Below are 25,257 nucleotides of genomic sequence, written 5' to 3' on the forward strand. Positions count from 1 at the left end.
GGCTGGCTGAATGTCAGTAGAGTATGTGACTCTTGATCTTAGGGTCATGAGTTTAAGTCCCATGTTGGGTGTAGAGATTACTTTTTTAAAAAGTTTTGGGGCACCTGGGTGGCTCAGTAGGTTAAGTGTCTGACTTAGGCTCAGGTTATGATTGCACAGTTTGTGAATTAGAGCCCTGCATTGGGCTCTGTGGTGACAGCTTGGAGCCTGGAGCCTGCTTCAGATTCCATGTCTCCCTCTCTCTCTCTGCCCCTTCTCTGCTCATGCTCGCTTGCTCGCTCTCTCTCAAAAATAAACTTTAAAAAAATAATATAAAAGTTTTTAAAAATCTTCATATATGTATATGCATATACTACCTAGGAGTAGAATGGTAATGATAGGTCTTAATTAAATCCATTGTTTAGTGAATATTGGCTTGGCAAAGGCATAAATAACCACTCCTACAGAGCCCAGTGCCTTCAGTGCGGCAGGGTATGTGTTGGGTGAATTAATGAGTAGACTCTAGTGGCTTGTGAAGCATCACATGAATAAACCAGACTAAAGATGTCATTTACTACTACAGACTTTTATGTTTAAACTTTGAGCCTCACAGTTCACAATTTAAGGCTAATTCTGAAAATCCAAAATGTTTACATGGTAAAAGAAAAAAAAATGTCTTTAATGATGTTTAGAGAACTATGAAGGAAGTGTTTGGCTTTGCTTTTCGATGATGTTACTGTTGAATTATTCAGCAAGTTTACTACAGTATCTATTGAATACTTTTGAAGGCACATTAATACTTTGAAGTCAGTTATATCCTCTTTGATAAGGTAGCAGTAAGAGGGCTTGTTGTGTCTCCAGTGACAGAACCTACTTGTTTTTTTAAATCGCAAAATTAATACATGCAGATGGAAAAAAAAAAGGGCAAGAAAAAAGTTTCTTCCATCCCTCAGTCCCCTTATGTATTCACTCTGATGCTATTTGAGATAAATTAATGTGTTGGGAAATACGCATTAAGGAAAATGTAATCTTTAGGAACTGCTATTTTCCAGGAACCACACACAGTTTCCTATGGCTGGAGCATAGCGTACGAGGTGAAGGTTTGCAGGAGATGAGGCTGGCAAGCTAGGTGGAAGCTGCCTGTAGAAGCTGTTCTAGAATTTTAAGCATGATCAGACTGGGTTTGGGCAAACTCATCTCTGGTGATAGAGATGGAATAGAGCAGGCTAGACAGGAGTTTAGTAAAGAAGCTCCATTGCTCTGGAGATCAACCTCAGGAAGGTCATTACTCTGATACTATGTGGTTGGTGCTTGTCTATCATTTGGAACAGTGCTTTTCAAACTTAATATGCATGCAGGTCAGCTGGGGATCTTGTTCACGCATCTATTCTGATTCAGTAGGCTCGGGGTGAGGCATGAGATTCTGCGTTTCACACAGTCTCCCAGGTAGTGCTAGTGCTTTGGACTCTAAGCAGCTGCAACACCTGCTCTTGGAAGAACTGAGTGCCAGCCACAGCCAGGGGCTAAGAGCCTGGCATTCAGTCCAGGGCCCAGGGGAGGAGCCCAGTTATCAGTCTGAGGGCACCAAGTCAAAATGGGGTCAGGCACACTGACTGATGTGAGCTCTTCGGAGCTGGAGCTGTCAGCACCGTGTTGTAGCCCTTGCCCTTAGTTGTGGAGGGGAGAGCTTGCTAAGCTACAAGCCCTCGACCCAGTCAGTGCACAGGCCTCCTAACCTGACACCAACATGTTGCATTTCTGCTCTGTTCTCTCCTTGTATGTCAAGGCTCAGAGAAGAGGTGCTGTCAGGTAAGAGCTGGGCCACAGACCATTGACCTGGGGCTGCAGGGAGATCCTGATGCTTTGAGGAGAAGCAAAACTAAATGCTTCAGCAGGTGCCTGTGACCTATTCTTTATTTATAGAGTATAACCTCCGACTCAAGCAAAAGTTACATTATGTTTAAATTACGTTTAAAAAGACATTAAGGGGGCGCCTGGGTGGCTTAGCCGGTTGGGCGTCCGACTTCGGCTCAGGTCATGGTCTCACGGTCTGTGAGTTCAAGCCCTGAGTCGGGCTCTGTGCTGACAGCTCAGAGACTGGAGCCTGTTTCAGATTCTGTGTCTCCCTCTCTCTCTGCCCCTCCCCTGTTCATGCTCTGTCTCTCTCTGTCTCAAAAATAAATAAAACGTTAAAAAAAAAAAGACATTAAGGCTGTATTTGTAAAGATAATTTTGAAAAATGGAGAACACTTTTTAAGAGAAAAAAATCAACCAAATTCCTATTTCAAATGTCTAAACACTGGTATTTTGTTTCATCCTCTGGCCTTTGTGCATATGTTACCGTTTATTTAGAAAATATTTTTTATCAAATCAAAGAAAAAGTTTAAGCCTACTTTTTTTTTTTTTTTTTTTGAGACTTCAGTAAAGAGGACAGGCTTATGGGGTTTTTTGTTTTGCTTGTTTTTCTTGCTGCTGTTGTTGAGCATTTTAAAACTTTGGAACCGATCAAAAGTTTTAAGACCCAGTTAGGCAATGGTTTCCTCACAGAAGCCCTGGCCTACCCGCTAGTTCTGTTGGGTGGACAGTGAAGACAGCAGCCGTTTGTACATGTGTCTGTTGGGTTGCTAACGCAGAGGCAGAACTCCGTGACACAGACAGCTCAGGAATATATGCCCTGAGTAAACAAGGACTGAAAAACCGTATTAAATCTATCTCCTGCTTCTTTTGTTTTTAAGAAACAAAATTACAAAGGATGTCTTTTCTCTAAATGACACACTTCTTTTTAATCTTTGAGAATTTGAAATTTTGTATGTGTTGTGTCACCACGGATATTTGGGTCCTCTATTTAGGAAGGATCTGTTTAATAGTCTGGTTAACAGAAGGCTTCGGTTTATTCTAATCAGATTTTTAAATAAATAGACACAGTAAAAGTATGTGTTTTGCAGATGTTAATTTTCTGTTGGATAACAGCTAACTCTGGATAAGTACTGAAAGACTAATACTCAAAGAGAAGGAGCGAGGCCAGCGGTTTCTGGGTCTTCATCGACCCAGAATCCTGTATTGGCATACAGTTCTGACATTCTTACAATACTTGATAGTCTTTATGCTTGCAAAGTCCTGACTCATGCAGTTTCAGATGGTTAGGAATTGAAATATGTGTAAGGACCTCAAGAATTTTGCTTTGAGCTCTTCGTACCACAGATGGCCCTTAGAATTTCACATCACTTACTGAAATGCTGCCAGAGAAAATGAACGTGTGGAAACAAGCTTTCATCTTCAGCTTGCCTGGTATCCTAGCTCTTGGAATTCTTCCGTGGTATGCTCTTTTCTGCACTGCCTAAAAACACAGCTTGTATGGGCGAGTATATCATGCTCTGTAAGAACCTAAGTCAATCAGTGCTCTGAGAGGTCAACTAAATAGAAAATCCCAGTCAGTTATATGCAAGATGAATAGTTTCTAGATCTCTGCTGTACAATATCATGGCTATTGTTAACAATACTGTCCACTTAAAATTCTGTCAAAAGGATAGGTACATTAAGTGTTTTCACCACAATTAAAAAAAAAGCAAAGAAAACTCCCAGTATAAGGATTATTGCTTTATTTGAACAAAAACATGTCAAAAATGACTTGATTAGCATTTCTAATTGTAAGAACAGCCCAATCTTTAGAGTGCCCTGTGAACTATTACTTTCATTTTTAGTTATTGGATCCTTCTGTGTCTATTCTTAGACAAATGAGTGGCCTATAGGGATTTACCTACTAATAACCCCATATATTTAGACTTATTCTTGCCTTCTTTCAGATAATATTCTGAATGGAGACACTGTGTAGGTATTCATTAGTTAATACAGTTTATTTTTAAGAGATAATATGTGTGTTCTCCTTTAGCATGCACGAGTGTAGACAGTAAAACTTACCCACTGTTTCTGCATACCACTGATCCTGGGTTTTAGTAATGAATGAAATGTTTAAAGGAAGAGATAGTGATGGCCTGCTCTCAGTGCACCTTAAAATCACCTGGGGCGCTTTTAAAATATCTGGGCCCCAGCCCCAGAAATTCTAATTTAATTGGTCTGGGAATGAGACTTCCTCAATGATATTTTATGAAAGATCTCCAGGTAAATGTAATACACAACTATAGTTGAGAATCACTGGCATAGAGTAAATCATTCTGAAGTGGGGTCCGTTGGCTTCTCAGAGGCTTTTCTTCTTCTAACATTTTAAGGTGGATTGTAATTTTTATGTGTGCGTGGGAAATTTTCTAGAGAGATAGTCCAAAGAATTTAACAGATTTTGAAAGAGTATGTGACCTTAAATTTAAAAATCCTTACTGCAGAAAAATTAAAACAAAAAAAACATGGGCTTTTCTAGACAGCACACCTTTGGGAATCTGAGGAGGAAAGGGAGCTGACAGTGAAGTCAGAAAAAGAGCAGGAAAGGTAGGAAGAAGCAGTGATGAGCTGGAGCTGGCTGGCACCAGCTCGTGAGAGCCGATTATGTTTATTCCCAGCTCCGTGCTCTGTGATATCACGTTGGTGGCTTGAGTGTGGCCATGGTAGGAGTCTTTACACCACAGAGGTAGCGGAAGGCCCTGATCAGGGCTCTCCTTCCCCCTCCCCTCTCTTCAGGATACACTGTAGTAATGCTGAAGGTCAGGTGAGGAGAAGTTTAAAGATGCTCAAGAGTGCCAAGTGCCACAGAGGTCGACTGCAGTGACGCCTGGGAGCCATCGGACTACCAATTGACTCTTCAGAGCAGCTTGGATCTGGTTGTTCAGGCTGGCTGCAATTGCCCAATCTCACTGCTTCAATAAACGTCTATCATGTGCTCTCCCCATCCCTAATGTCTATGAAGGCATCTGGCGAAGTTCTGGATACATAAAGGGAAACATCAGAAGAAATAGATTGAGAACTGATAGAAAAGGGTTTTGAGTTACTTAGAGGTGAAATGAGTTGCTTAAAGTCACACCAGTAATGGCAGAGAGAGAACCGGAGCCTGAGTCTCCCAACTATGCTCGTCCTCACTACACCTGGGTGAACTATATTTTAAGGAGTTAGGACTTTCTGTAAGTCAGGGATAGATGGGAGTAATCTTTTCAGATATCATATCAGAATCATACTTTTAGAAACTTATTGGCATTGAGTATTGGGATCAATTCAATGTGGACAAAGCCACGGAGGAGTAGGTAGGCTGGATAGGAGGCTGCTATAAGCCAAGCAAGAGGGTGCTTAGAGAAAGGTGAACTTTCGCTGACCATCACACAGGAGTTTTGTAACATACAGAGGAAAGGGGCTAACAGTGTGAGACAGATGTGAAATGAGCCTAGGGAGAGATAGCTTGGAAGTGGGTTGGGATGAGGACAAGGGGAGGAGGGACCAAGTGCAGTGATTTTGCTCCATTGCCATGGTCATATAGCTCATCAGGTCATCATTTACCTCCCTTCTTCAGGTTGGTTCTGTAGAGTTGGCTATAGAACATCCTTATCTGACCCTGACAATGTGTGAGACCTTCTGAATGCGTTCTGTTCCTACTGCTTATTCTTCTACCTGATGGTAGTCACTGCTGTCCATGATTAGTATGATTTAATTCAATCTTGGAAAAAAACAAACACATCTGCTTTCTTACTTAGAGCAAGTAAATAATTTGAGTGTAGGAAGGACTACTTGTGATGGCAAATGATATTCTGGCCATTGCTGTCATTTTTAGCTGACTGTCTATTACAAAGAGGTGGCAGAGCTGTTTAGGGAGGAAGACTTCAGGTTTGGAGAAATACTTTAGGGGAAGGCAAACTGATTTTTTTTTTTTAATGTGAGACCTGTTTAAATGTATTAGTGTAATTACAAGGATATATATTTGGCAAAGAAAAATTAAAAGAAAATACTAAATAAAGAAGGAATATTAATATCTAATAAGAGATTTACTTTCTGTACTTCCTGTTTTTACCTAGAAATCCAACATACATTAATTTGTTTACAGGTGCTTTTCAGTGGGAAGAATTGGAAGAAGATATCAGGAAGAAATTGAAAGATTCTGGGGATGTTTCAAATGTAATCGAGAAAGTTAAATGCATTTTGAAAACACCAGGAAAGGTAAAATTACTTTATTGCAAATCAGTTTACCTTGATGTTCTCTGAATTTTAACAGATATACTATGATAATATAATATTGAGTCATTAGAAGAGTCAATAACATATAAATATGTTTTTCTTGAATCTGTTTTTGCCATTAAATATTTTAAACACAAACTTGTATTATTTCTCACTATCTCAGATTTTAATTCATATAAGAATTAGAATATGTGTGAGTCATGTCTTTAAAATGTTGACTTGTGAATTCCATCCTCTGAAACATTCCCCTAGAGCTCCAGGAATATGCAATCTATGTCAAGAATGAAGTGCTGTTGAATTTGTCCGGTTACGGTTAAGCTTGTTAAAGGGAATGCTTTCTCATTCTCAGAATTTAAGTCCAGATAGTTTTCTGGAGCAAGGCTGTTTCTTTGTGTACCCTTTTCAAGAGTTCTAAGAAACCTCTTTGATCGGGTGGACAGTTAGGGATTTGTTTCTCATCTTGTACAGGTTTAAAATTATAAGTTAAGTCAAAGGTTATAAAATGTAGACTTTGTAACAAGTCATAAACATGTGCATGTTAAAACTCCAGTCACTTAGACTGTAAAGAGTCTGAAGGGCTTCAAAAATAAATTTATTTTAAGACAACTACATTATACAATTTAGCCAGTGTATTCTTATTTCAGATTCTGTGATAAACAAATTGGCTACAGTAGATAAAAAGGTAAGTATGTGCAATGCCTAGCAGAATATAGACATGTAAATGCAAGAAATGTAAGAAATGTTAAATGTAAAAAATGTAAGAGAATATAAGAAAAAAATGTAAGAAAAAATATTATTCCTTTAATTTTTTTTTTATACAGATGACTGTCAATTCTATAACCTAAGTTAATGATGTTTTAAGTTAATATTTTATTTTTTAAGTTAAGATTTTAAAACTGTACTAGCTTTTAATGAAGATTCCTGGCTTATTGAGTTGGGGAAAAAAATTTGTAAATGAAGTAACATGGAATTAAGGAGCAAGACTTTTCTTGTTTCAATAACACACTGAAGCTGGTATACAGAAGTTGTCCAATTCTAAAAGGGTATGGCAGAGTGGTAGCTCTTGCAGTCTAACCCAACTAATGCTTTTGTAGAAATGTGCGCATAAAGCTATATTCTGTTTTTCAAAAGTTCTCTAGATTACTTGTTTATAGACTAGTGAAAATGTATAATACGTTTATCAGTGTTCTGTCCAAACAACTATCCTTCAATATTTTTTTCTTCAAATTCAAGGCATTGATCACACAGAAATCTGTTTATAAGATTATCTATCTATCTATCTGTTATCTATCTCCATCCATCCATATATAATATACATCTACATATTATTTATGATATATAGACTTATAATCTTTATATGAATGGTTAGGACAGAAGTGTTGCCTTTTGTTCTAAACCCAAGCCTTTCCTTGGGTGTGATTCTGAACACAGTCATTGCTTTGAGTACTGAGGTAAAAAAAATAAATAAATAAAAAATTGTTGGGGAAGAGGAGGCTGGGGACTATGGGATTCCATGATATTGAACTAAATTTCCTCTTTTGCACAGGAGGAGAGAGGAGTTCTGTGCTTTCTTCTTGTGCTTTCCCAGGGTCAGGGTCTCTCTTTAACTGAGTACAACACAGAAATATATTCCTGAATTAGGAATCAGGAAATGTACATTTAAATTGTGAGTTGGCCATAAATTATCCCTGGCTTCAAGCATGTCTCCTCAGGACTTTCTTACAATGAGGGATAAATTATGATTTCTAAAGCCCTTGCTAGGGGTGCCTGGGTGGCGCAGTCGGTTAAGTGTCCGACTTCAGCCAGGTCACGATCTCGCGGTCCGTGAGTTCGAGCCCCGCGTCAGGCTCTGGGCTGATGGCTCGGAGCCTGGAGCCTGTTTCCGATTCTGTGTCTCCCTCTCTCTCTGCCCCTCCCCCGTTCATGCTCTGTCTCTCTCTGTCCCAAAAATAAATAAAAAACGTTGAAAAAAAATTAAAAATTAAAACTAAAGCCCTTGCTAGTTACCAAATTCTTTGATGCTCTCTGACTTGCTCTTTGTGTGTGGCTCTCCCTGAATCCTCTCCATCAATTCCTTAGATATGTATTAAGATATGTTGTGTGTAGAATCTGAGAATAGACTTTATAAGACTAGGATTTGTATGATCCTGTTTTGCTTCTCTGCCTTGCTAGTGGAAATCATTCTGGAGTTTTCTTTCTCCTTGTGAGTAAGGATAATATTTTTGTTTTCCTCTTACCAAAGATTTTAACTTCCCACCATAGTGGATTAATCCAGAACGGAGACTAGGTATCATTTATTCTTATTGTTCCAGTTGTAGGCTTGGTTATTTCTTAGGGATAAAGCTTTCTGTATTCCCTAGATAGCCAAGCAGAGGTTCTGAGATTCAGCAAGGAAAATGGATGGAGGGTGAGGGGAGAGGGGCTGGCTCTAGAATTCTGGGGTTGGAACAAAGAAATGTCTGAAAGATGACAGAAAGGATTAAACCAAGCACTAAATCCTAGGTGGAGGCTAGAGACGGGTTGGAGACTGCTAAGTCACACGACCACTATTATTGGAGGCCACCATCTAGAGCAAGCAGATGTGAGAGTGCAGATAGGTGTAGTCATGGAAGAGGTTCTCTGGAACTCTGGATAGGAGATCCAGGCAACCTTTTATAGATTCCAGGAGTCCCAGCTGTGGGTAGAAAGACACTTAGGATTATAAGATTATATATTCAGATGGAGATGAACCTATTCATTACTCTCAGGTATTTTAATGTTGATCCTAGTAGGACATGATTTGATGGGGGAAATGTGTATTCTTTTAAATTACAAACAAATTTTTGTGTATGTACCTTCTTAAAGTGAACAAACACACAGGTTGTATGTAAACATATTTTACTAGGCATTCATAGGAGGTTGGACTGTTGTCTGTTTCCCAGGTAACAGAGGCCTGCATGGATTTGGGACCCCACGTGTCTCAGCCAGCGAAGTGAGTTTTCATTTAGCCGGTTCGCTCACTGCTAAGAATACTGCACAGGGCTTATTCTCATGTAGCACATGCCATACTTGAGGGCAAGGTCCCCTGACAGCTATGATCAGAGATGCCGTAGACTAGGTAATCCTTATTTCTTCAGACATTTCAGTACAGTTTTCCAGATTCTCTAACCAACCTATATATATTACCAAAGCATATTGTACATTTCCTTTTGTATTTTTGTCTTCTCTTATAGATAAATTGTCTAAGGAATTGCAAAACTTATCAAGCCAGAAAACCTCTGTGGTTTTATAACACTTCCCTGAAGTTTTTCCTTAATAAACCAATGCTTGCTGATGTTGTCTTTGAAATACAAGGTATGGCTAATTTTTTTGCAAAGTTCATTACTTGTTTTTATTCCTTATTTTCTTACCTAACTCTCTATTTCAGCTTTGAATATTTTAGATGAAGAAATGACTATTCTGTAATGCAGATATAGATTAGTACTGTTTGAATTGCAGCAGAATCTAGGGAAGTGAAAGAAAATTATATTTTCCTACTTTTTTTTACCCTTAACATATGCTTCATTAACTTTTAGGGACCAGTGTGCAATGGAATGAATTGTAATATCACCTTATTGTATATTTTTGTCTGTGTATTTCTTTAAGATGCTACTTCTTGAGTCACCTGAAACCAGCCCCCTTTACATTGTATTACCTGTAACTGGTTCGGTTCTTTTTATTTGAGCAAAAGGAACTAACTGTGCATTGAGGGTCATGCCCGGCTTACATTAGGCATTGGTAGATATTGCTACACTTATTCGTCATAGTACTCTGAGAATTATCACCAGAGCAACTGAGAGTTGCTTTTTATCTCTGTAGGAAAGTAATGCTGCCTAATTTTAATAACGGTAAGCTGTTTTAATGCCCATTATTGATTATTCACTTGGATGATTTTGCCACTTGAGTAGATTAAAAGCATAATCATAAAAATGAATAGTCAGGTACCTTTAACTGTGCAAGAAGGCTAGGGGTTGTTTCCAGATGTATTAAATAGAACTTCAGGTGGGCTATTACTAAAAGCAAGATATGATGCTAATTTTATGATAGAAATGGATGGCAGCTAATAGTCACTTGCCTTTTAAAATTTTCCCCCAGAAAGATTCATTTTAACTTTGGCCACTGGCCAAGACGGAAACTTTCCCAAGTGCCTTCAGATAAGCTACAGTCAGTGCTGTTTGAAATGTGAGATGAGACATTGAGAATGGGACAATAAGAGTGACCTTGAAATACATAAAGAATGATTTGGGGGGGAGGAAGCTAACAAGAGACTGCATTTGCTTGTAATTTGCCTAGGAAGCCTTCACACCAAACATCATGTTAATGTAACCCACCGAAAAGATGTTCGAAGGGAATATGCAACATATGAAAACATATGTTAAGAGAAAAGAAATAAGCAATGATGTGGAGAATTCTTTCTCCTTATAGTCTCTTGCTTTTCTCTCACAATTCTACCTCCTAACCCTTTTGTGGGCACCTGCCCATGGCCCCTACCTATGCGGAGGTTAGGTGTGGGAGGGCCTGCTGTGGGCTGTGCTGATGCTCAGCTCCTGGGCTGTCCTTTGTCTCTCATCAGCTCCAAAACCAAGGCCTCCCAAGGAGTCAGGAGCTGAGACAAGCAGGCATGAGTGGAAACAGGGTCTAGCAACAGCTTCTCTGCCATCTGGCCACCTGTGGGAGGAGAGGCAAGCTTAGCTTCTGAAGAGTTTGAGGAGGGGAGCTCTAGTGTGCAGAAAGGAGCAGTGTTGTCCCCTCTGGAGGAAGGCTGAACCTGAGGTATGCGACTCGAGCTTTAGCCTTGGCTCTGCATTCCCACAAGAGTGTGTTCTTAGGGCAGTCACTTAACGTGGCTTGCATCGTTAAGTCTTTTCGTTTCCAGAGTGATGAAGGTAAACCATAAGGTTCTAAAAGGTCATTTTTAGTGTTAAGCTTGTGGAGGGGGTAGTGGTCAGGACTAGAAAGACCTGGTTGGGATCTTGCATGGGTGCATATTTGCGATATTGGTGTGGCTGCTTTACTTTATATCTGGTCTCTTGTTTCCTTGCCTATAACATGGGGATACTCATTTCTACCTGGTAGAGCAGTCATGAGGATTGAGATGGTGCATTATTATAAAGGTATATTTAAAGGCCTGATGGTACATACTCTAAATCTCTCTTGTCCTAGGCAAGTTTCCTGTTTTCATAGTAAAACAAAAACATCCTAATAATTTGATTTTTGAAACCTGGAAAGTAATGTGAAGAAGGTATGACAAATGTAGGATTTTATTTTAATATATAATAAAAACAAAGATCTTTGATAATCTGCGTTATTAGAAAACTTGGGATTCTAAATTTTATTTCGGTCTTAAACATTCTTTCTTAAAAAAAAGTTTTGGGGATCCTGGGTGGTTCAGTTGATTGAGTGTCCTGCTTTGGCTCAGGTCATGATCTCACGGTTCATGAGTTTGAGCCCCGAGTCCGGCTCTGTGCTGACAGCTCAGAGCCTGGAGCCTTCTTCAGATTCTGTGTCTCCCTCTCTCTCTGCCCCTCCCCTACTCGTGCTCAAAATAAATAAACATTAAAAAAAATTTTTTGAAGTCTAAAACTAACAGAAATTAAATACTACAAAAGGAAAGTTACTTTAGGCCTTGATATTTTCAAAGAACATGTTTATCTTTTAACTAGAAAACTGATGCTTTTTTTCTCCTTTAATTCTTCAGCTTTATCTTACTGCTGGTTGGTATAAAAGTCCTGGATTGTGTTCATTCAGCATATTTTATACAGTGTTTCTATATTTATACAGTTTATATACTATGTTGAAAAATGTGAATGTACTGAGGTATAGCGTTACAGTTTCACAATAGAACAATTTATTATACCGAACAGTAGTTTGAAAAGGTGAGAAACAGAAGTTGTGGTTTTCTTAACTGGAGATATAACAGTTTTCCAAACCAAATTCCAAGCTTGAAATGGGCTGAAAATGCTTTGATGAGTGTTTTGTTGCTAGTTTTGTAACTCTGTTGGAACTATATTATCAATGGAAAATTTCTGTTAAAATTACAAGGTTACTTATCAAATTCTTTCCCCATCTCCTGTCCACTTGGCATTTTTGGTCAGTCTTAAATCCCTCCTCTCAACCCAAATAACAGGCTATAAAATTAAGCAATGCCTCTCATTTTCCTTCTCTCTTTCTTCAATAGTTCACTACTTAATATTTTTAAACCTTAGAATTACAAGTCCAATTGTATTACTTGTTTGAATTCTTTGTCAATTGTTGTGTACAGAGCTCTCCAGCATGTTTAATCGTGGAAACCACCCATCGGTGGACACAGGCCGCCTAATGGCAAAAGGGCAGGGAAGGGAAGGAGCAAAGAGGGGATGATGCCTGCTAGCAGGTGTGTGATGGCCCGTTAGCAGTGCTCACTATTATGTAGCCTCTTCTCCCTGCTTCCATGGGAGGTGCATTTGTGCAAATCATAGCTCTAGGCACTGAGCTCAGAATTGGCAATGGTGGGCATTGTTTGTGAATCGTACTGACTTTGGAGAAAGTCACTGGGCTTAGGTGGAACTCTTCCCTTCTTTTCTGAACCTTAAAGTGTTTTGCTTGGACCTGAAGAGGCTGAGTAATCCAATCATTATAAGTATTTTAGAGAAGAATATATGCTCCTGAGAGGTAGGAGACTTTAAGGATGTATAGGTGAAGACTCTTGGGCAGAGTGGAGTGGTTTGGCTCATACTTTTTGGAAGTCTTTGTCATTCACACCGGCTGTGGTGTCTTGTACCAAACTAAAAGCTTGACTGCCCAAAAGCAGGGTAGTTTTGTCTTCCTCATCTTTGTATCTTTAATACTTAACATGGTGATTGGCTCATGGTGGCTGCTCAGAAATGGTGTGTGAAGCTGATCTAGACTGAACTGAAGGCTGCTATGGATTCGTGGTCTTCTAAGGTGGTGGGAGTGGTGAAAAGTGCTTCTCCACCCACATGCCATCTGGTGCTGCCTTGGTGTGGTGGCACAGTAGCTGCAGACCTTAGCAGGCTTTCACTAGAGAGCGAGTGTAGTCTCCTGAGCTTCAGTGAAGGGTATGGGCTGAGGGGCCTTTAAAAGTTAAAGGAGCTCCAGTTCTTCCAGAAGCAGCACTGTTCCCCGAGGAGGGGTACCCTGGAGAGGCACCTGGGGACTAGGTCGTTCCCATCCCAAGTCTTCCAGAAGGTCTGAAATGCTCCTCTTGACTCCATAAAAGATCCCCTCACCATACTTGCTGTAACACATGGACTGCTTAAGCTGAGGGATAGTTCACTTTCTACAGTTTCTTGTTTCTGATAAGGGGAAGGCTGGCCAGGACCTGCTCTTTGAGTGTGTCCAAGACGGGCAATGGCAGTGTTTTCTTGGGAGGCACATGGGTAAGAATGGGTGATGGTATTTCAAGCCAATTGCAAAGGATACATGTTTCGTTATAAAAATAGGAAGCAAAATATTTCATGTCAGTGTTTCTGTCTTCAGAAAATATGAACTAAGTAGCAAATAATTGCCAGTCTTAATTTCCTGTCTTCTAATTGTTGGTTTCAGAGTCATTTTTGAACTCTTTGTTTTTCAAATAAAAACTAAAACGTTTCTGGTTAATGCTGGTCATCTCCCCAAAATTTGCTTTCTGACATCAGCTTAGCTGTGCTTAATGCAATACCACTGTCATCAAAAGGACAATTGCTAGACTAAGAATTCTGCAAGTTTATGTAACTTAACTTTGTTTCCCTTTTGAACCTTGCAGGTACAACAGTGCCAGCCCACAGGGCCATCCTGGTGGCCCGTTGTGAAGTGATGGCAGCTATGTTTAATGGGAATTACATGGAAGCAAAGAGTGTTCTGATTCCAGTTTATGGAGTTTCCAAAGAGACTTTCTTGTCATTCTTAGAATATCTATACACAGACTCCTGTTGCCCAGGTGAGCAGTATAAATATTGAGTAATATCTCCTAATTCTTTATTTCCTTGTCACTCATTTTGACAGATTGCATTCTGTGAAATTTGTTTTTGTGTAAGACTTATCAGAGTTGACATCATGGCATGTGCTCATCAGGTGGAGGTGGTGTTGGGAAAACAGAGAGTTTTCAGTCAGCTCAGGTGGAGGAGCAGTGGTTGGATACCTCTTTCAGGCTTTCAGACTCAGGCATAAGTCCCAGCCAGCACCAATAGTGTGGTGATTCTGTGGGCACCCTAGAAATGGAGGTGTCTGATGGTCCCCAGTGACTACTCTAATTCTATAGATTGGGACAGAGAGCTCCTTGGAGGACTATCCTTCCATAGAGAGAAGAGGGTTAGGTAGTTGCTTTTATGGCTCTAACTTCTGATTGAGGCACTTTCAAGGACTTTGGATATTCTGAGACCTCCCCCCCCCCTTAGTTATCTGTGGCCCAGAGAATGTGGGTTTTTTTTTTTAAGGCCTTCTTCTGACTTTTAAAGTCATATTCTCCTGAAGCTAACTTGTCCAAAAACTTTATCTAAGATGTTTAGGATGCCTAGTGGACTATAGGATTTATTTCCCTACTCACTGACTTAAGACTATATTTGTCTAAGAACTAATCATCTTTGGCAGCTGCAGGTTAGAACAGATCTTGTAGGTTTTTTCCAGCTGCGGTGGTGGTGGGGTGGGGAAGCAGAGGGGAGGGGGTCCTTGGAGAAATTGCAAAATCCTTTCAAAAGGCCTAGAGCCTTGGGATGCAGGAAGCCCCTTTAATTAGTCTTCGTCCTCTGGCCACCAGATGGCTCCCACCACAAACAGGACCAGAGTAAATCTCTGGTGGTTTACTTCATTCAGGAGCCCGTGACCTTGATAACAGAACCTGGCCTAGCGAAGATAAAAAGAAAACACACATTTCAGACCATCCCTCTCTTCAGATTTATTGCTTTCATTTTTAGATTTGGAAGATTTCCCAGTGTGTTATTAAAAGCTCTTAAGTTTTAAACAAGTCATGAGCCCTCTAGTGAAAGGTTTAGAAGATAAAAAAAAAGAAAATTCCTTTTTTAAAAAGAAAAAAAAATTTTAATGTTTGTTTATTTTTTAGAGAGAACAAGTGGAGGAGGGGCAGAGAGAGAGAGAGAGAGAGAGAGAGAGAGAGGGAGACACAGAATCTGAAGCAGACTCCAGGCTCTAAGCTGTCAGCCCAGAACCCGACACAGGACTCCAGCTCACAAACCTTGAGACTATGACCTGAGCCGAAGTCCAGTGTTCACCCGACTGAGCCACCCAGGCGCCCCAGAAAATTCCTTTTTTTAACTGAATTAATTCTGGTCTTGCAGCGAGCTGTACAGTACTTTGGAGCCAGTTATAGTTGCTACTGTCAGTGTTAAAGACTTGCTTATCATTTTTGCTTGATAAAAAGGAAAGATCACTTCTCATCAGAAGGTGTGTTATTGTTTATTTCATTATTTTCTTACTGGCAAGTTTGTATATTAAATAAAACCTTGCACCCACATTTAAAATAAGAAAAGTTCGTTTTGAGGCGCCTGGGTGGCTCAGTCGGTTAAGCGTCCGACTTCGGCTCAGGTCATGATCTCACCGTCTGTGAGTTTGAGCCCTGCGTCGGGCTCTGTGCTGACAGCTCAGAGCCTGGAGCCTGTTTCGGATTCTATGTCTCCCTCTCTCTCTGACCCTCCCCCGTTCATGCTCTATCTCTCTCTGTCTCAAAAATAAATAAACGTTAAAAAAGAAAAAATTTAAAAATAAATAAAAAAAAGAAAAGAAAAGTTCGTTTCTCAATCATCCTCCCACTAGAGTAATTGAAGCTTCAAATTTTAGGTTTTCTCTTACTAATTACAAAAATGCTCAGAGAAGTGTGAATAACTATAGGACAAAGCACTTTAAAAGTCGGTAAAAGGTGTGGGGAGAAAGTGAGTCAAAATGAATAGTCAAAAAGTAGATCAGATACTAAAATGTTTGCATTGGGAAAGAAAGATAATCTAAGTTAAGTATTGATCATACACAGTGTTCTTGTTTCCTAGCTACAAAACATTGTGAGGAATTTAAGGAGGGATTAGAAGGAGAATTACCTGAAAAATCACTTAGAAGGAAGAGTTAAAAAAACAACAATAATAACAAGAGGCGCCTAGGTGGCTCAGTTGGTTAAGTGCTGACTTCAGCTAGGGTCATGGTCTCATGGTTTGTTTCCTGAGTTCAAGCCCCATGTCGGGCTCTGTGCTGACAGCTCAGGGCCTGGAGCCTGCTTTGGATTCTGTTTCCCTTTCTCTCTCTGCCTCTCCCCTGCTCATACTCTGTCTCTGTGTCTCTCTCAAAAATGAAAAAAACAACATTAAAAAAATTTTTTAAATAATTAATTAAAATAGCATAACCTGAGTGATTTCCAGGGGCTAGGGGAAGGGGGAAATGGGGAGTTATTGCTTAATGGGTGCGGAGTTTTGGTTTGGGAAGAAAAAGGTTCTAGAGAAGGATGATGATGATGGTTAGATAAGAGTGTGGATGTACTTCAATGCCACTGAGCCGTACACTTTAAAATGGTTAATGATAAATTTTATGATATGTTTGTTTTACCACAATATAAACAAACAAACCTGGGAGTAAAGGCAAGAGAGGAAAAATTTGCAAGGATTTAGTTTAGCTAGCAGAAGGAATTACACAGTAGCCTGAGAATTGGTTATTAAGGGCAATTGTAGATTCCCCTTCTCTGAAGAATTAAAAAAAAAAAACGAAAAAACAATGGGGGCGCCTGGATGGCTCATTCGGTTAAGCTTCTAACTCTTGATTTCGGCTCAGATCATGATCTCACAGTTCTTGAGATAGAGCCCTGTGGGGGCTCTGCGCTGACAGAAGCCTGTTTAGGGTTCTCTCTCTTCCTCTCTCTCTGCCCTTCTCCTGCCTGTGCTCTCTCTCAAAATAAATAAATAAACTTAAAACAAACAAAAAAACATCGAAAAGATTCACTCTGGAGTGTAAAGGCTTAAATTAAATTTTTTTTTTTTAAACGGCTTAATAGGGGTGCCTGGCTGACTCAGTGGGTGGAGAGTGGGACTCTTGATCTCAGTGTTGTGAGTTCAAGCCATGTTGGGCGTAGAGATTACTTAAAAACAAAATCTTAAAATTAAAAAAATACATAAAATGGCATAATAGTGTATAATGCAGACTCACTCCCTCAAAGCTTTTCTGTGCCTTCTGTTGTGCATTGGATGATACGGTCAGCATTTTTTGTTGGTGGTGGTGGTTTGCCTGTTGTTGTTATTTCGTTTCAGGTCATAAAAGAAATGGCTTTATTGTCCATTTTCTCTTATTTCCCTTCCCACATCAGCTGGCATTTTTCAGGCTATGTGTCTTCTGATCTGTGCTGAGATGTATCAGGTGTCCAGACTGCAGCACATCTGTGAGCTGTTCATCATCACACAGCTGCAGAGCATGCCAAGCAGGGAACTGGCGTCGATGAACCTGGATATAGTTGACCTGCTCAAGAAAGCCAAGGTAATTGGCCCTATGCATCTGGTTGTTGGTTTAAAAAAAAAAAATCTTCTAAAAATTATATTTAAAAAATGTTTCTGCTTATGGAGAGATTTATTAGTGTTTGTCTTAGTCTGGAAGTTTGGTGAAATGAGGGTAAAGTGCCCTCACAGCAATTTCTGTGGCTAGACAATTTTGAAGCATACGATTTTTGCACAGTCCTTTTCTAAGGAGGTCGAATTTGCTGATAGGAAATGTTTCAACTGAATGGCAGCCTCTATTAGAGTCATTTAAATATGTTGCTTTACTATGCCATATAGGCATTATAGGAAATGGAATTTACATTGCATTTCCCCCAATCACATCTTAGGGTTCATGAAAGACAAATGATAGAATTGGTCTGTACACACCGATAGAGATGGTTAGGCTAAACTCATTTATTTGTTCATTCATCCATCCTTCCACTTCATGGACATGTTTTGAAGTTCCCAGTTGTTTGTAGGAAGTACTGGTTTACCTCATTAATCTTTGCAAACGCCTTTTGTTGATCTGGCTCGTGGTATCATGAATATATTCAGTAAAAATGTTTCAGTTGACAGTCACTCCAGCACACTGTACTTTCTGGCTTCTTCTAAGCTTAGAGCCATTTTGTTTTTAAGGACTGTATTCCTACACATTCTAGGGAACAGAGTTTACATAGTTAAGCTAATTGTGAATAACTGCAGGTACAAAGATCCTACAATATGATCTATAAATAAACTCAGATCTATAAATAAACTCAGTCTGCCTTTTTGAAATCTCCTTCTGGAACTTGGAGATACTGTTACAGTCAGAAATCTGCTGTTTCCTCATTCCAACTCTTTTATTCCTAGGAGTAAGAAATGTATCCAGACATGTCAACCTACCCTTGGTTATTCTACCATTCTATCCCCTGTCTTATGAGATTTTTAGGGCTTACAGCAGTCATGGAATATAATGGTATATATTGAACTTACAGTGAGCTGAACCTTCTGGTCTCTTTTACAGGAATATATTTGATCCATCTTTGGAGACTATCAGGACTTTGTAAAATATTATCTGGCATACAACATATTGGCTATCCCTATCAGTTTTGATATCCAAAATTAGAAAAATATAATCACTTTGTTTTCAGGTTGCTAAAATGGAGCCACATAATGGGGCCAAGGACAGACTCTGACAGCTAAACGCTTGCCTCCAGGTTGGGATGAATTCACTTAAGCAACATGTATATTTCTGGGTATAGATGGAATTCATTTAAAGCATCTTACTGTCTCCTTAATGATTTTGGGGTTCATTTCTTTCACAATCAAATCTCAACATTGTATGTAGTTAATTTTAAAAATAAAAACGAACTTACAAAACCGAGTAACCTTTTGCACATGGTTGGAGCTTGGGGCCGAGGCTGTTGGCTAGCCGATGAATGCACAAGTGCAGTATGCTGCGTGAGGGCAAGTCTTGCCAACACCGCAAGGGTCTCTAGCCCAGTGAGTCGACTTTGGTAGTAATTCCTATTGCAAGTAAAAGAGAACAAAACAAAAAGAAAAGAAAAAAACCCCACAACACCGAGTAACTTTGATCTTTGTAATAATCTTTACACTGAGTGTGGGATAAATAGCTACCCTCTAGATTTAGTTTAAAATTTCTCTTTTGTCCTTTTTAGTATTTTCACAACCTCAGTTCATTTCTGGTGTGTCATTTTCATACTATTCTAAGAAGTCTGTGAGACAAAAAACATGCTCATGAGCTTCTCTTTCCTTATCTTGTCGTATCCTGTTAGTTCAAAGACCTTCTTGTGTGCTTGCATGGATTTTTTAGGTGCCTCTGTCCCCCAAACACACACAAACACATGCACACGTGCACATACGTATATGTTTCCTCACCAGTGTCATTGATGATTGTTTTGTCAGACATTTTTTCCCTGACTGTGTGGTTTTGATTATGTAATTATCTTTACTTATTTCTCTTCAGTTTTAAAAGTGTAAGATACCAGAGGTGCCTGAGTGGCTCAGTTGGTTAAGTGTCTGACTTCAGCTCAGGCCACGATCTCACAGTTTGTGGGTTCGAGCCCCTCATCAGGCGCTGAGCTGACTGCCCAGAGTCTGGAACCTGATTTGGATTCTGTGTCTCCCTCTCTCTGCCCTTCCCCAACTCACACTGTCTCTCTGTCTCTCAAAAATGAATAAACGTTAAAAAGAGTGAAAATAACAAGTGTAAGATACCAACTCCTTTGGAATTTTATTCTTTGTTTCTGAAGACTATTCTGTTTTCTAGGATTAAGTCTCCATTTACCAGTCTTCCTTTATTCTAGTCTATTCTATTCTGGTCCCTAACTTGGCGATTTACAAATCCAAGGTAATAGGATAATTTTCTTGCTCAGTTGTCTTTGAAGTTCCTAGTTTGAGGCTTTAGTTCACCAACCAGTTCATACTGTTGGTCAAAATTTAGTTAAACTTTGCTTCATTGTTTCTCTAATAGAAGGGGAAACTGTCTTTTAGCAGAATTAGACTTTGAGTAGCTTTCTGAATAAGCAAGGTTTCCGATCACTCTGTTATCCTCTCTGCTAGTTTTGTAGTGTTTATCAGGAAAGCGTCCTTCATACCTTCCATGTGGTGGAGCAGTTTGGTGTTCTGTTACTTGGCCTTCTCTAACCTTTCTGGGTTCGTTACCATGATTCTACCTTCAGGTTAGTATCTGTCCATCAAGTTGGACTCTAAAATACAAAAGAAGCTTCTTTCCCTAAATCAGATTAATCTCTCTGAATTGAAGTAAAGATCTCCTTAGCCCTACTCCCTTTTAAATCCTATCTAGCCAAACATTGGTGATTCCTGTGAAGTCCTGTTAACTCTCATCTTAAAAGTTTTAAACTTCTTATCTTACTTACGATCTATGCATTAATATTTGGCTGCTTTAGGCCACCAGTTTGGTTTCTGGCCTTTTCCTCGTGAGTTTCTGGGTGTTTTCTCCACCATTATTATTCTTCACAGAACTATTAAATGCTATAGCATTTGATTTATAGTATTTTTATTCTGTTATTTATTTCAGTTTAAACCTAGCACATATTTTTCCAGAAAAGTAGTTCTTACAGTGAAATGCATTCTGTCTCTGGCTAAAAGCCTACAATTGTGACATCTTAAATCTTGGTCAAAAATAAAATTCTGCATTATAACCATGTTTTTATAGCCAGCTATTCATTTCAGTGATCTTCGTTCTATTTAAAGTCACAGCCCTTAGGTCATTTTCTGAACTTTTATTTGTGGGTTATCTTCTCTGGGTTAATCATCTGATAGTCTGCTGGCTTCTGTTAAAATAGCTGCACATTCTTATTCTATCTCCTTGAGATCACTCACATTTGCTAAAAGATAAGGTGAATAAAAATTGTTAAAATGTGATGTGGTCATAGCTGAATTAAAGTGTCTTGCACAAAGTGTCAGAATTTGTGATTTTGTATAATGAAAATCAGAGGGACCTGTGGGTTTACATGTGAAAATATTCCCACGTTATAACTTTTTAGAAGAGCAATACTGGAGTTTCCTCCTTAAGATTTGAGATTATAAATTTTTCTTCAATTTCTCATTACTTATTGCTTATATTTTTGAGCTTCCCTTTTTTTTTTAATTTTTATTAATGTTTTTTATTTTATTTTTGAGACAGAGAGAGACAGAGCATGAACAGGGGAAGGTTAGAGAGAGAGGGAGACACAGAATCTGAAGCAGGCTCCAGGCTCTGAGCTGTCAGCACAGAGCCCGACGCGGGGCTCGAACTCACAGACGGTGAGATCATGACCTGAGCCGAAGTCGGAAGCTCAACCGACTGAGCCACCCAGGCGCCCCTGAGCTTCCCTTTTAAGAGCTATATTTAGCATAAAGGTGGGAACAACCTAAGTGCCCATGAATAGATGAGTGAATAAATAAAATGTGGCATGGACATACAGTGGAATATTACTCCGCTTTAAAAAGGTATGAAATTTTAATCCATGCTGCAACATAGATGAACCTTGAGGACATTATTCTAAGTAAAATAAACAGAGAAAGCATAACTACCGTCTAATTCAGTGTTTATGAGGCACCTAGAATAGTCAAATTCATAGAAAATAGAGTAGTGGTTACCAGGGACTAGGGGCAGGGGTAAAAGGGGAGTTACTATTTACTGAGTACAGAGTTTCAGTTTGGGATGGTAAAAACATTCCGGAAATAGATAGTGGTGACGGTTGCAGAGTAACATGAATGCACTTAATGCCTCTGGTATCCTTAAAGAAGGTTAAAATGGTAAATTTTATGTTACATATGTTTTACTGCAGTAGTAACAAACAGAACTATACTCCTGTATGGAAGCTGTCTGCCAGCAAGTTACTGTAATCTGAACTGAGTGGTTAGATGGATCTCACTGGACTGGCACAAAGGTGATGATGTCATAGCTGTGTTGCTCCAAGTTTCCCTTCCATTAGCTGTTGAAACTCAGAGTGAGAAATATGCTGGAAATCCTGCTCGCTGTTACAGTATATCCTAGTTTGAAGCAACTGTTCAGATAGAACCTTCTCAGAGACATATGAACACGTTGAAACTCATACTTTAGGTTGATGACATTTCCTTCAAAAACTATTTTTTTGGTTTGCTCCTCAGGTGCACGTGTTCATATTTGGCCAAGTGTGAACCTTTGCTAACCAGAATCTTATCTCTGCAACCCAGACAGAAGTGCAATTGGTGAAGGCCGTGACCTTAGATTAAAAGCTTAAACCAAATCCTCAGGAACCTCAGCCAGTCTTGTTAACTCCTGGTGCAGGTGCCCCTGCTTCAGACGTTTAGCCGCTCCAGCAACTGGAGCTTGTTGTTCATTTGATTTGGTGTCTTCACTGCTGTAATTTTATGATTACACGTTGGTAACTCCCCCCCTTTCCTTTCTGCTCTCAGAGTAGGCGGAAGCATGGACACAGTGAGCTCACAGTGGGGTTCTCGTCGCAGACTGCTCTCCCCGCCTGGTGTCCGTTCATGGTCCCTGCATGGTTTCACGCTCCATTTCTCTTGCAGTTTCACCACTCCGAGTGCCTCTCAACCTGGCTGCTCCATTTCATCGCCACGAACTACCTCATCTTCAGCCAAAAGCCTGAGTTTCAGGATCTTTCAGGTAGGTTGCTAATTACTGTTTTGAAAAGAAAACTGTTTTAGTTCTTAGATTTGAGACATAACTTGTAGGAATTGGAGCTGTTAAAAAACAAAAAGTTAAAAAAAAAAGTCGGCATCATATAGTCCTCTAAATATGCGGTGCAGGGGCTCCTGGGTGGCTCAGTTGGTAAAGCATCTGACTCTTGATCTCCGCTCAGGTCTTGATCACAGGGCGGTGGGTTCAAGCCACATGTTGGGCTCTGCGCTGGGTGTAAGCCTATTTAGAAAAAAAACAAAAACACAAACACAGTGTGGTAATTGAGGACTCTCTAACTTAGAATCAGCTGGCTATATAAGTAGCTTGACCTGTGTTACACAAGAAGTTTTCTAATGATTGTTTTATAGCTCCATCCATTTTTAAATGCACCTTTTTTCCTGAAGTAGAGAGATAAGGTGACCTCAGGTGGTATTTGGTTGTGATAAACGAGATCTTGGTTTTAATCACCTAAGTCAGAAGCAAAATTTAAATAGTACAGATTTCAAAAATTTTTCTTGTGAAAGAATTGAAACTATCATTTACTGTTTATATCAGTTCTATTGTTCTGATATCTATATTTAAGTATATCTATATAGGAATCCATTATATTACTTGGGAATAACAGGGTTTTTTGTTGATAAATGTTGCAAAACTTACTGAACAGAGAGTATACATAATGTGATCTGTAAGATAAATTATAAACTTTAAAACCAATCACAGTGTGAGTTTCTGAGTACTGCATAAGAAAAAAGAAAATGAGAACAGAACAGTTATCAGAGTAGACAGTTTAGATCCAATGGTTTGCTCATGTTACCTAGAATGGGCTCAAGGAATAATCAAGTTAAAAGGCAAAGGAAATTAAAGACCACCTAGTTAAGTAGTTTCAAACTCTAAACAGGGACGTGTCCTTGGAGATGCCTGAAGGTTTTCTGAAGTGGGGGCAGAGAGCTGGAAGTAGCTGAGGGAAGAGGGAAGGAAGAAGAGAAGGCTGGAATTTGTACTTCTTGGATGCCCCTGCTTTTATATCTTAGAGTTTTCCATAAAGTTTTACTTGTAAAAGATAATTTGCTGCTAACAGGTTTGAAAATCTCTGGTTTCTTTCAGCTTCTTGCACAGTATAGGAAACTAGGAAACACATAGTCTATTTTTGGCAGATATACTCAGTTAGGTGACAAACACTGTATACCTATTGGGAGCCTTCTTACATATAATTTAACTATTAGTGCAGTGGGGCAACATAATAAATTAAAGCAGAATATAGAGATTTACTAAGCATATACTTTGTGCAAAAAAGAAACAAACCCCTTCCATTCATAAAGATAAAGGCTGCTTCTTGCTGTTAGTGGGGACATTCTTATACAGTTATTCTTTAAGAAGTTCTTTCAAAATGAAACGAGTGAACATTGTGATTTTAGAACCACCTTCATTAGTCTGCCGTAGGTCCCCTTCATTTGTAAAAAAAAAAAAAAAAAAAGAATAAGATTATTTTCCACTTACTATCTTGTATAGAAGTATGCCACACAAGGGAGTACTATTAACAACCTTAGGAGAAAGGTGCTCTATAAATCTGTTGGGTTATAAATTTTTATTTTATTTTATCACTTATACAATTGACTGTGAAGTATGTTATGACTGCCTGGCAGAGTGAGAAGCAGGACTCCAGGGTGTGCTTTAAGAAGGCAGGTGAGAAGATGAGGCAATGTCAGTGACTGTCTTATGTTCCTTGGATGGGAGTTAAGGTATCACGAATGTTCTGATTCACTGGTACCTGTTTATGTTTAGGACCTGCTGTGGTGTGTCATTGTAGGCAGTGAAAAAAGCCCCTGGTGGATAAGGGAGAATTTGCTAATCTAACTTAGTAGTCACAAACTGGAAATCTGTGGGTTGAATGTAGCTGAATATAGTCTGCCAAGTGTCTTATTTGGACCATGTGGTATTACTTTTTTTTAGTGGTCATCATGTGAAAATTGTAACAGTTTCCATTTCTGTCTTCTTTTGAAAAGTTGGAAGACCTGGTTACTCTCAGCCCCTCTTCCCACATGGCAGCAACCTGGAACTGAGCAAGTAGCTGCCCTTTTAAAGGACCATGTCCCCTCCAGAGTATCCTAGTCACCTCTCCTCCTCCCTGTTGCCTTATACTGGACGTACTTCACAGTGTCACTTGAAGTTGGAAGGGTTCTTGTCACCATCAATTTACAGCTCCCTTAAATAATTTCCCATTTTCGGTTTCAGATATTATCAAATTATTATTGGAATTATGTGAACTGTTTTCTCTTGACTAAAAATTCTTCTTTGAGCGTGTTTAGAAATTGAAAGGTGAGGGGCACCTGGGTGGCTCAGTTGGTTGAGCATCCAACTTTGGCTCAGGTTATGATCTCGCGGTTCATAAGTTCGAGCCCCGCGTCGGCGTTGGGCTCTGTGCTGACAGCTCAGAGCCTGGACCCTGCTTCAGATTCTGTGTGTGTGTGTGTTTGTGTGCGTGCGTGTGTGTGTGTGTTTCTCTCTCTGCCCCTCCCCCACTCAACACTCTGTCTCTCTCTCCTTCAAAAGTAAATAAACATTAAAAAAAAGAAATTGAAA

The 25,257-nt window shown here is 39.5% G+C and overlaps 1 protein-coding gene across 1 annotated transcript in view; it reads left to right on the plus strand.

The window, feature by feature from the left end:
* RHOBTB3 (Rho related BTB domain containing 3) overlaps positions 1 to 25,257 on the plus strand; it is a 52,998-nt gene that overhangs the window by 22,184 nt on the left and 5,557 nt on the right. The window contains exons 7-11 of the mRNA XM_042990439.1: positions 5,957 to 6,069; positions 9,300 to 9,420; positions 13,850 to 14,023; positions 17,378 to 17,544; positions 22,566 to 22,662. Coding sequence (XP_042846373.1) covers positions 5,957 to 6,069; positions 9,300 to 9,420; positions 13,850 to 14,023; positions 17,378 to 17,544; positions 22,566 to 22,662 — 672 coding nt within the window. The remainder of the gene's footprint in view (positions 1 to 5,956; positions 6,070 to 9,299; positions 9,421 to 13,849; positions 14,024 to 17,377; positions 17,545 to 22,565; positions 22,663 to 25,257) is intronic.

This window comes from Panthera tigris, chromosome A1, assembly GCF_018350195.1.
Source record: "Panthera tigris isolate Pti1 chromosome A1, P.tigris_Pti1_mat1.1, whole genome shotgun sequence".
Lineage (NCBI taxonomy): Eukaryota > Metazoa > Chordata > Mammalia > Carnivora > Felidae > Panthera > Panthera tigris.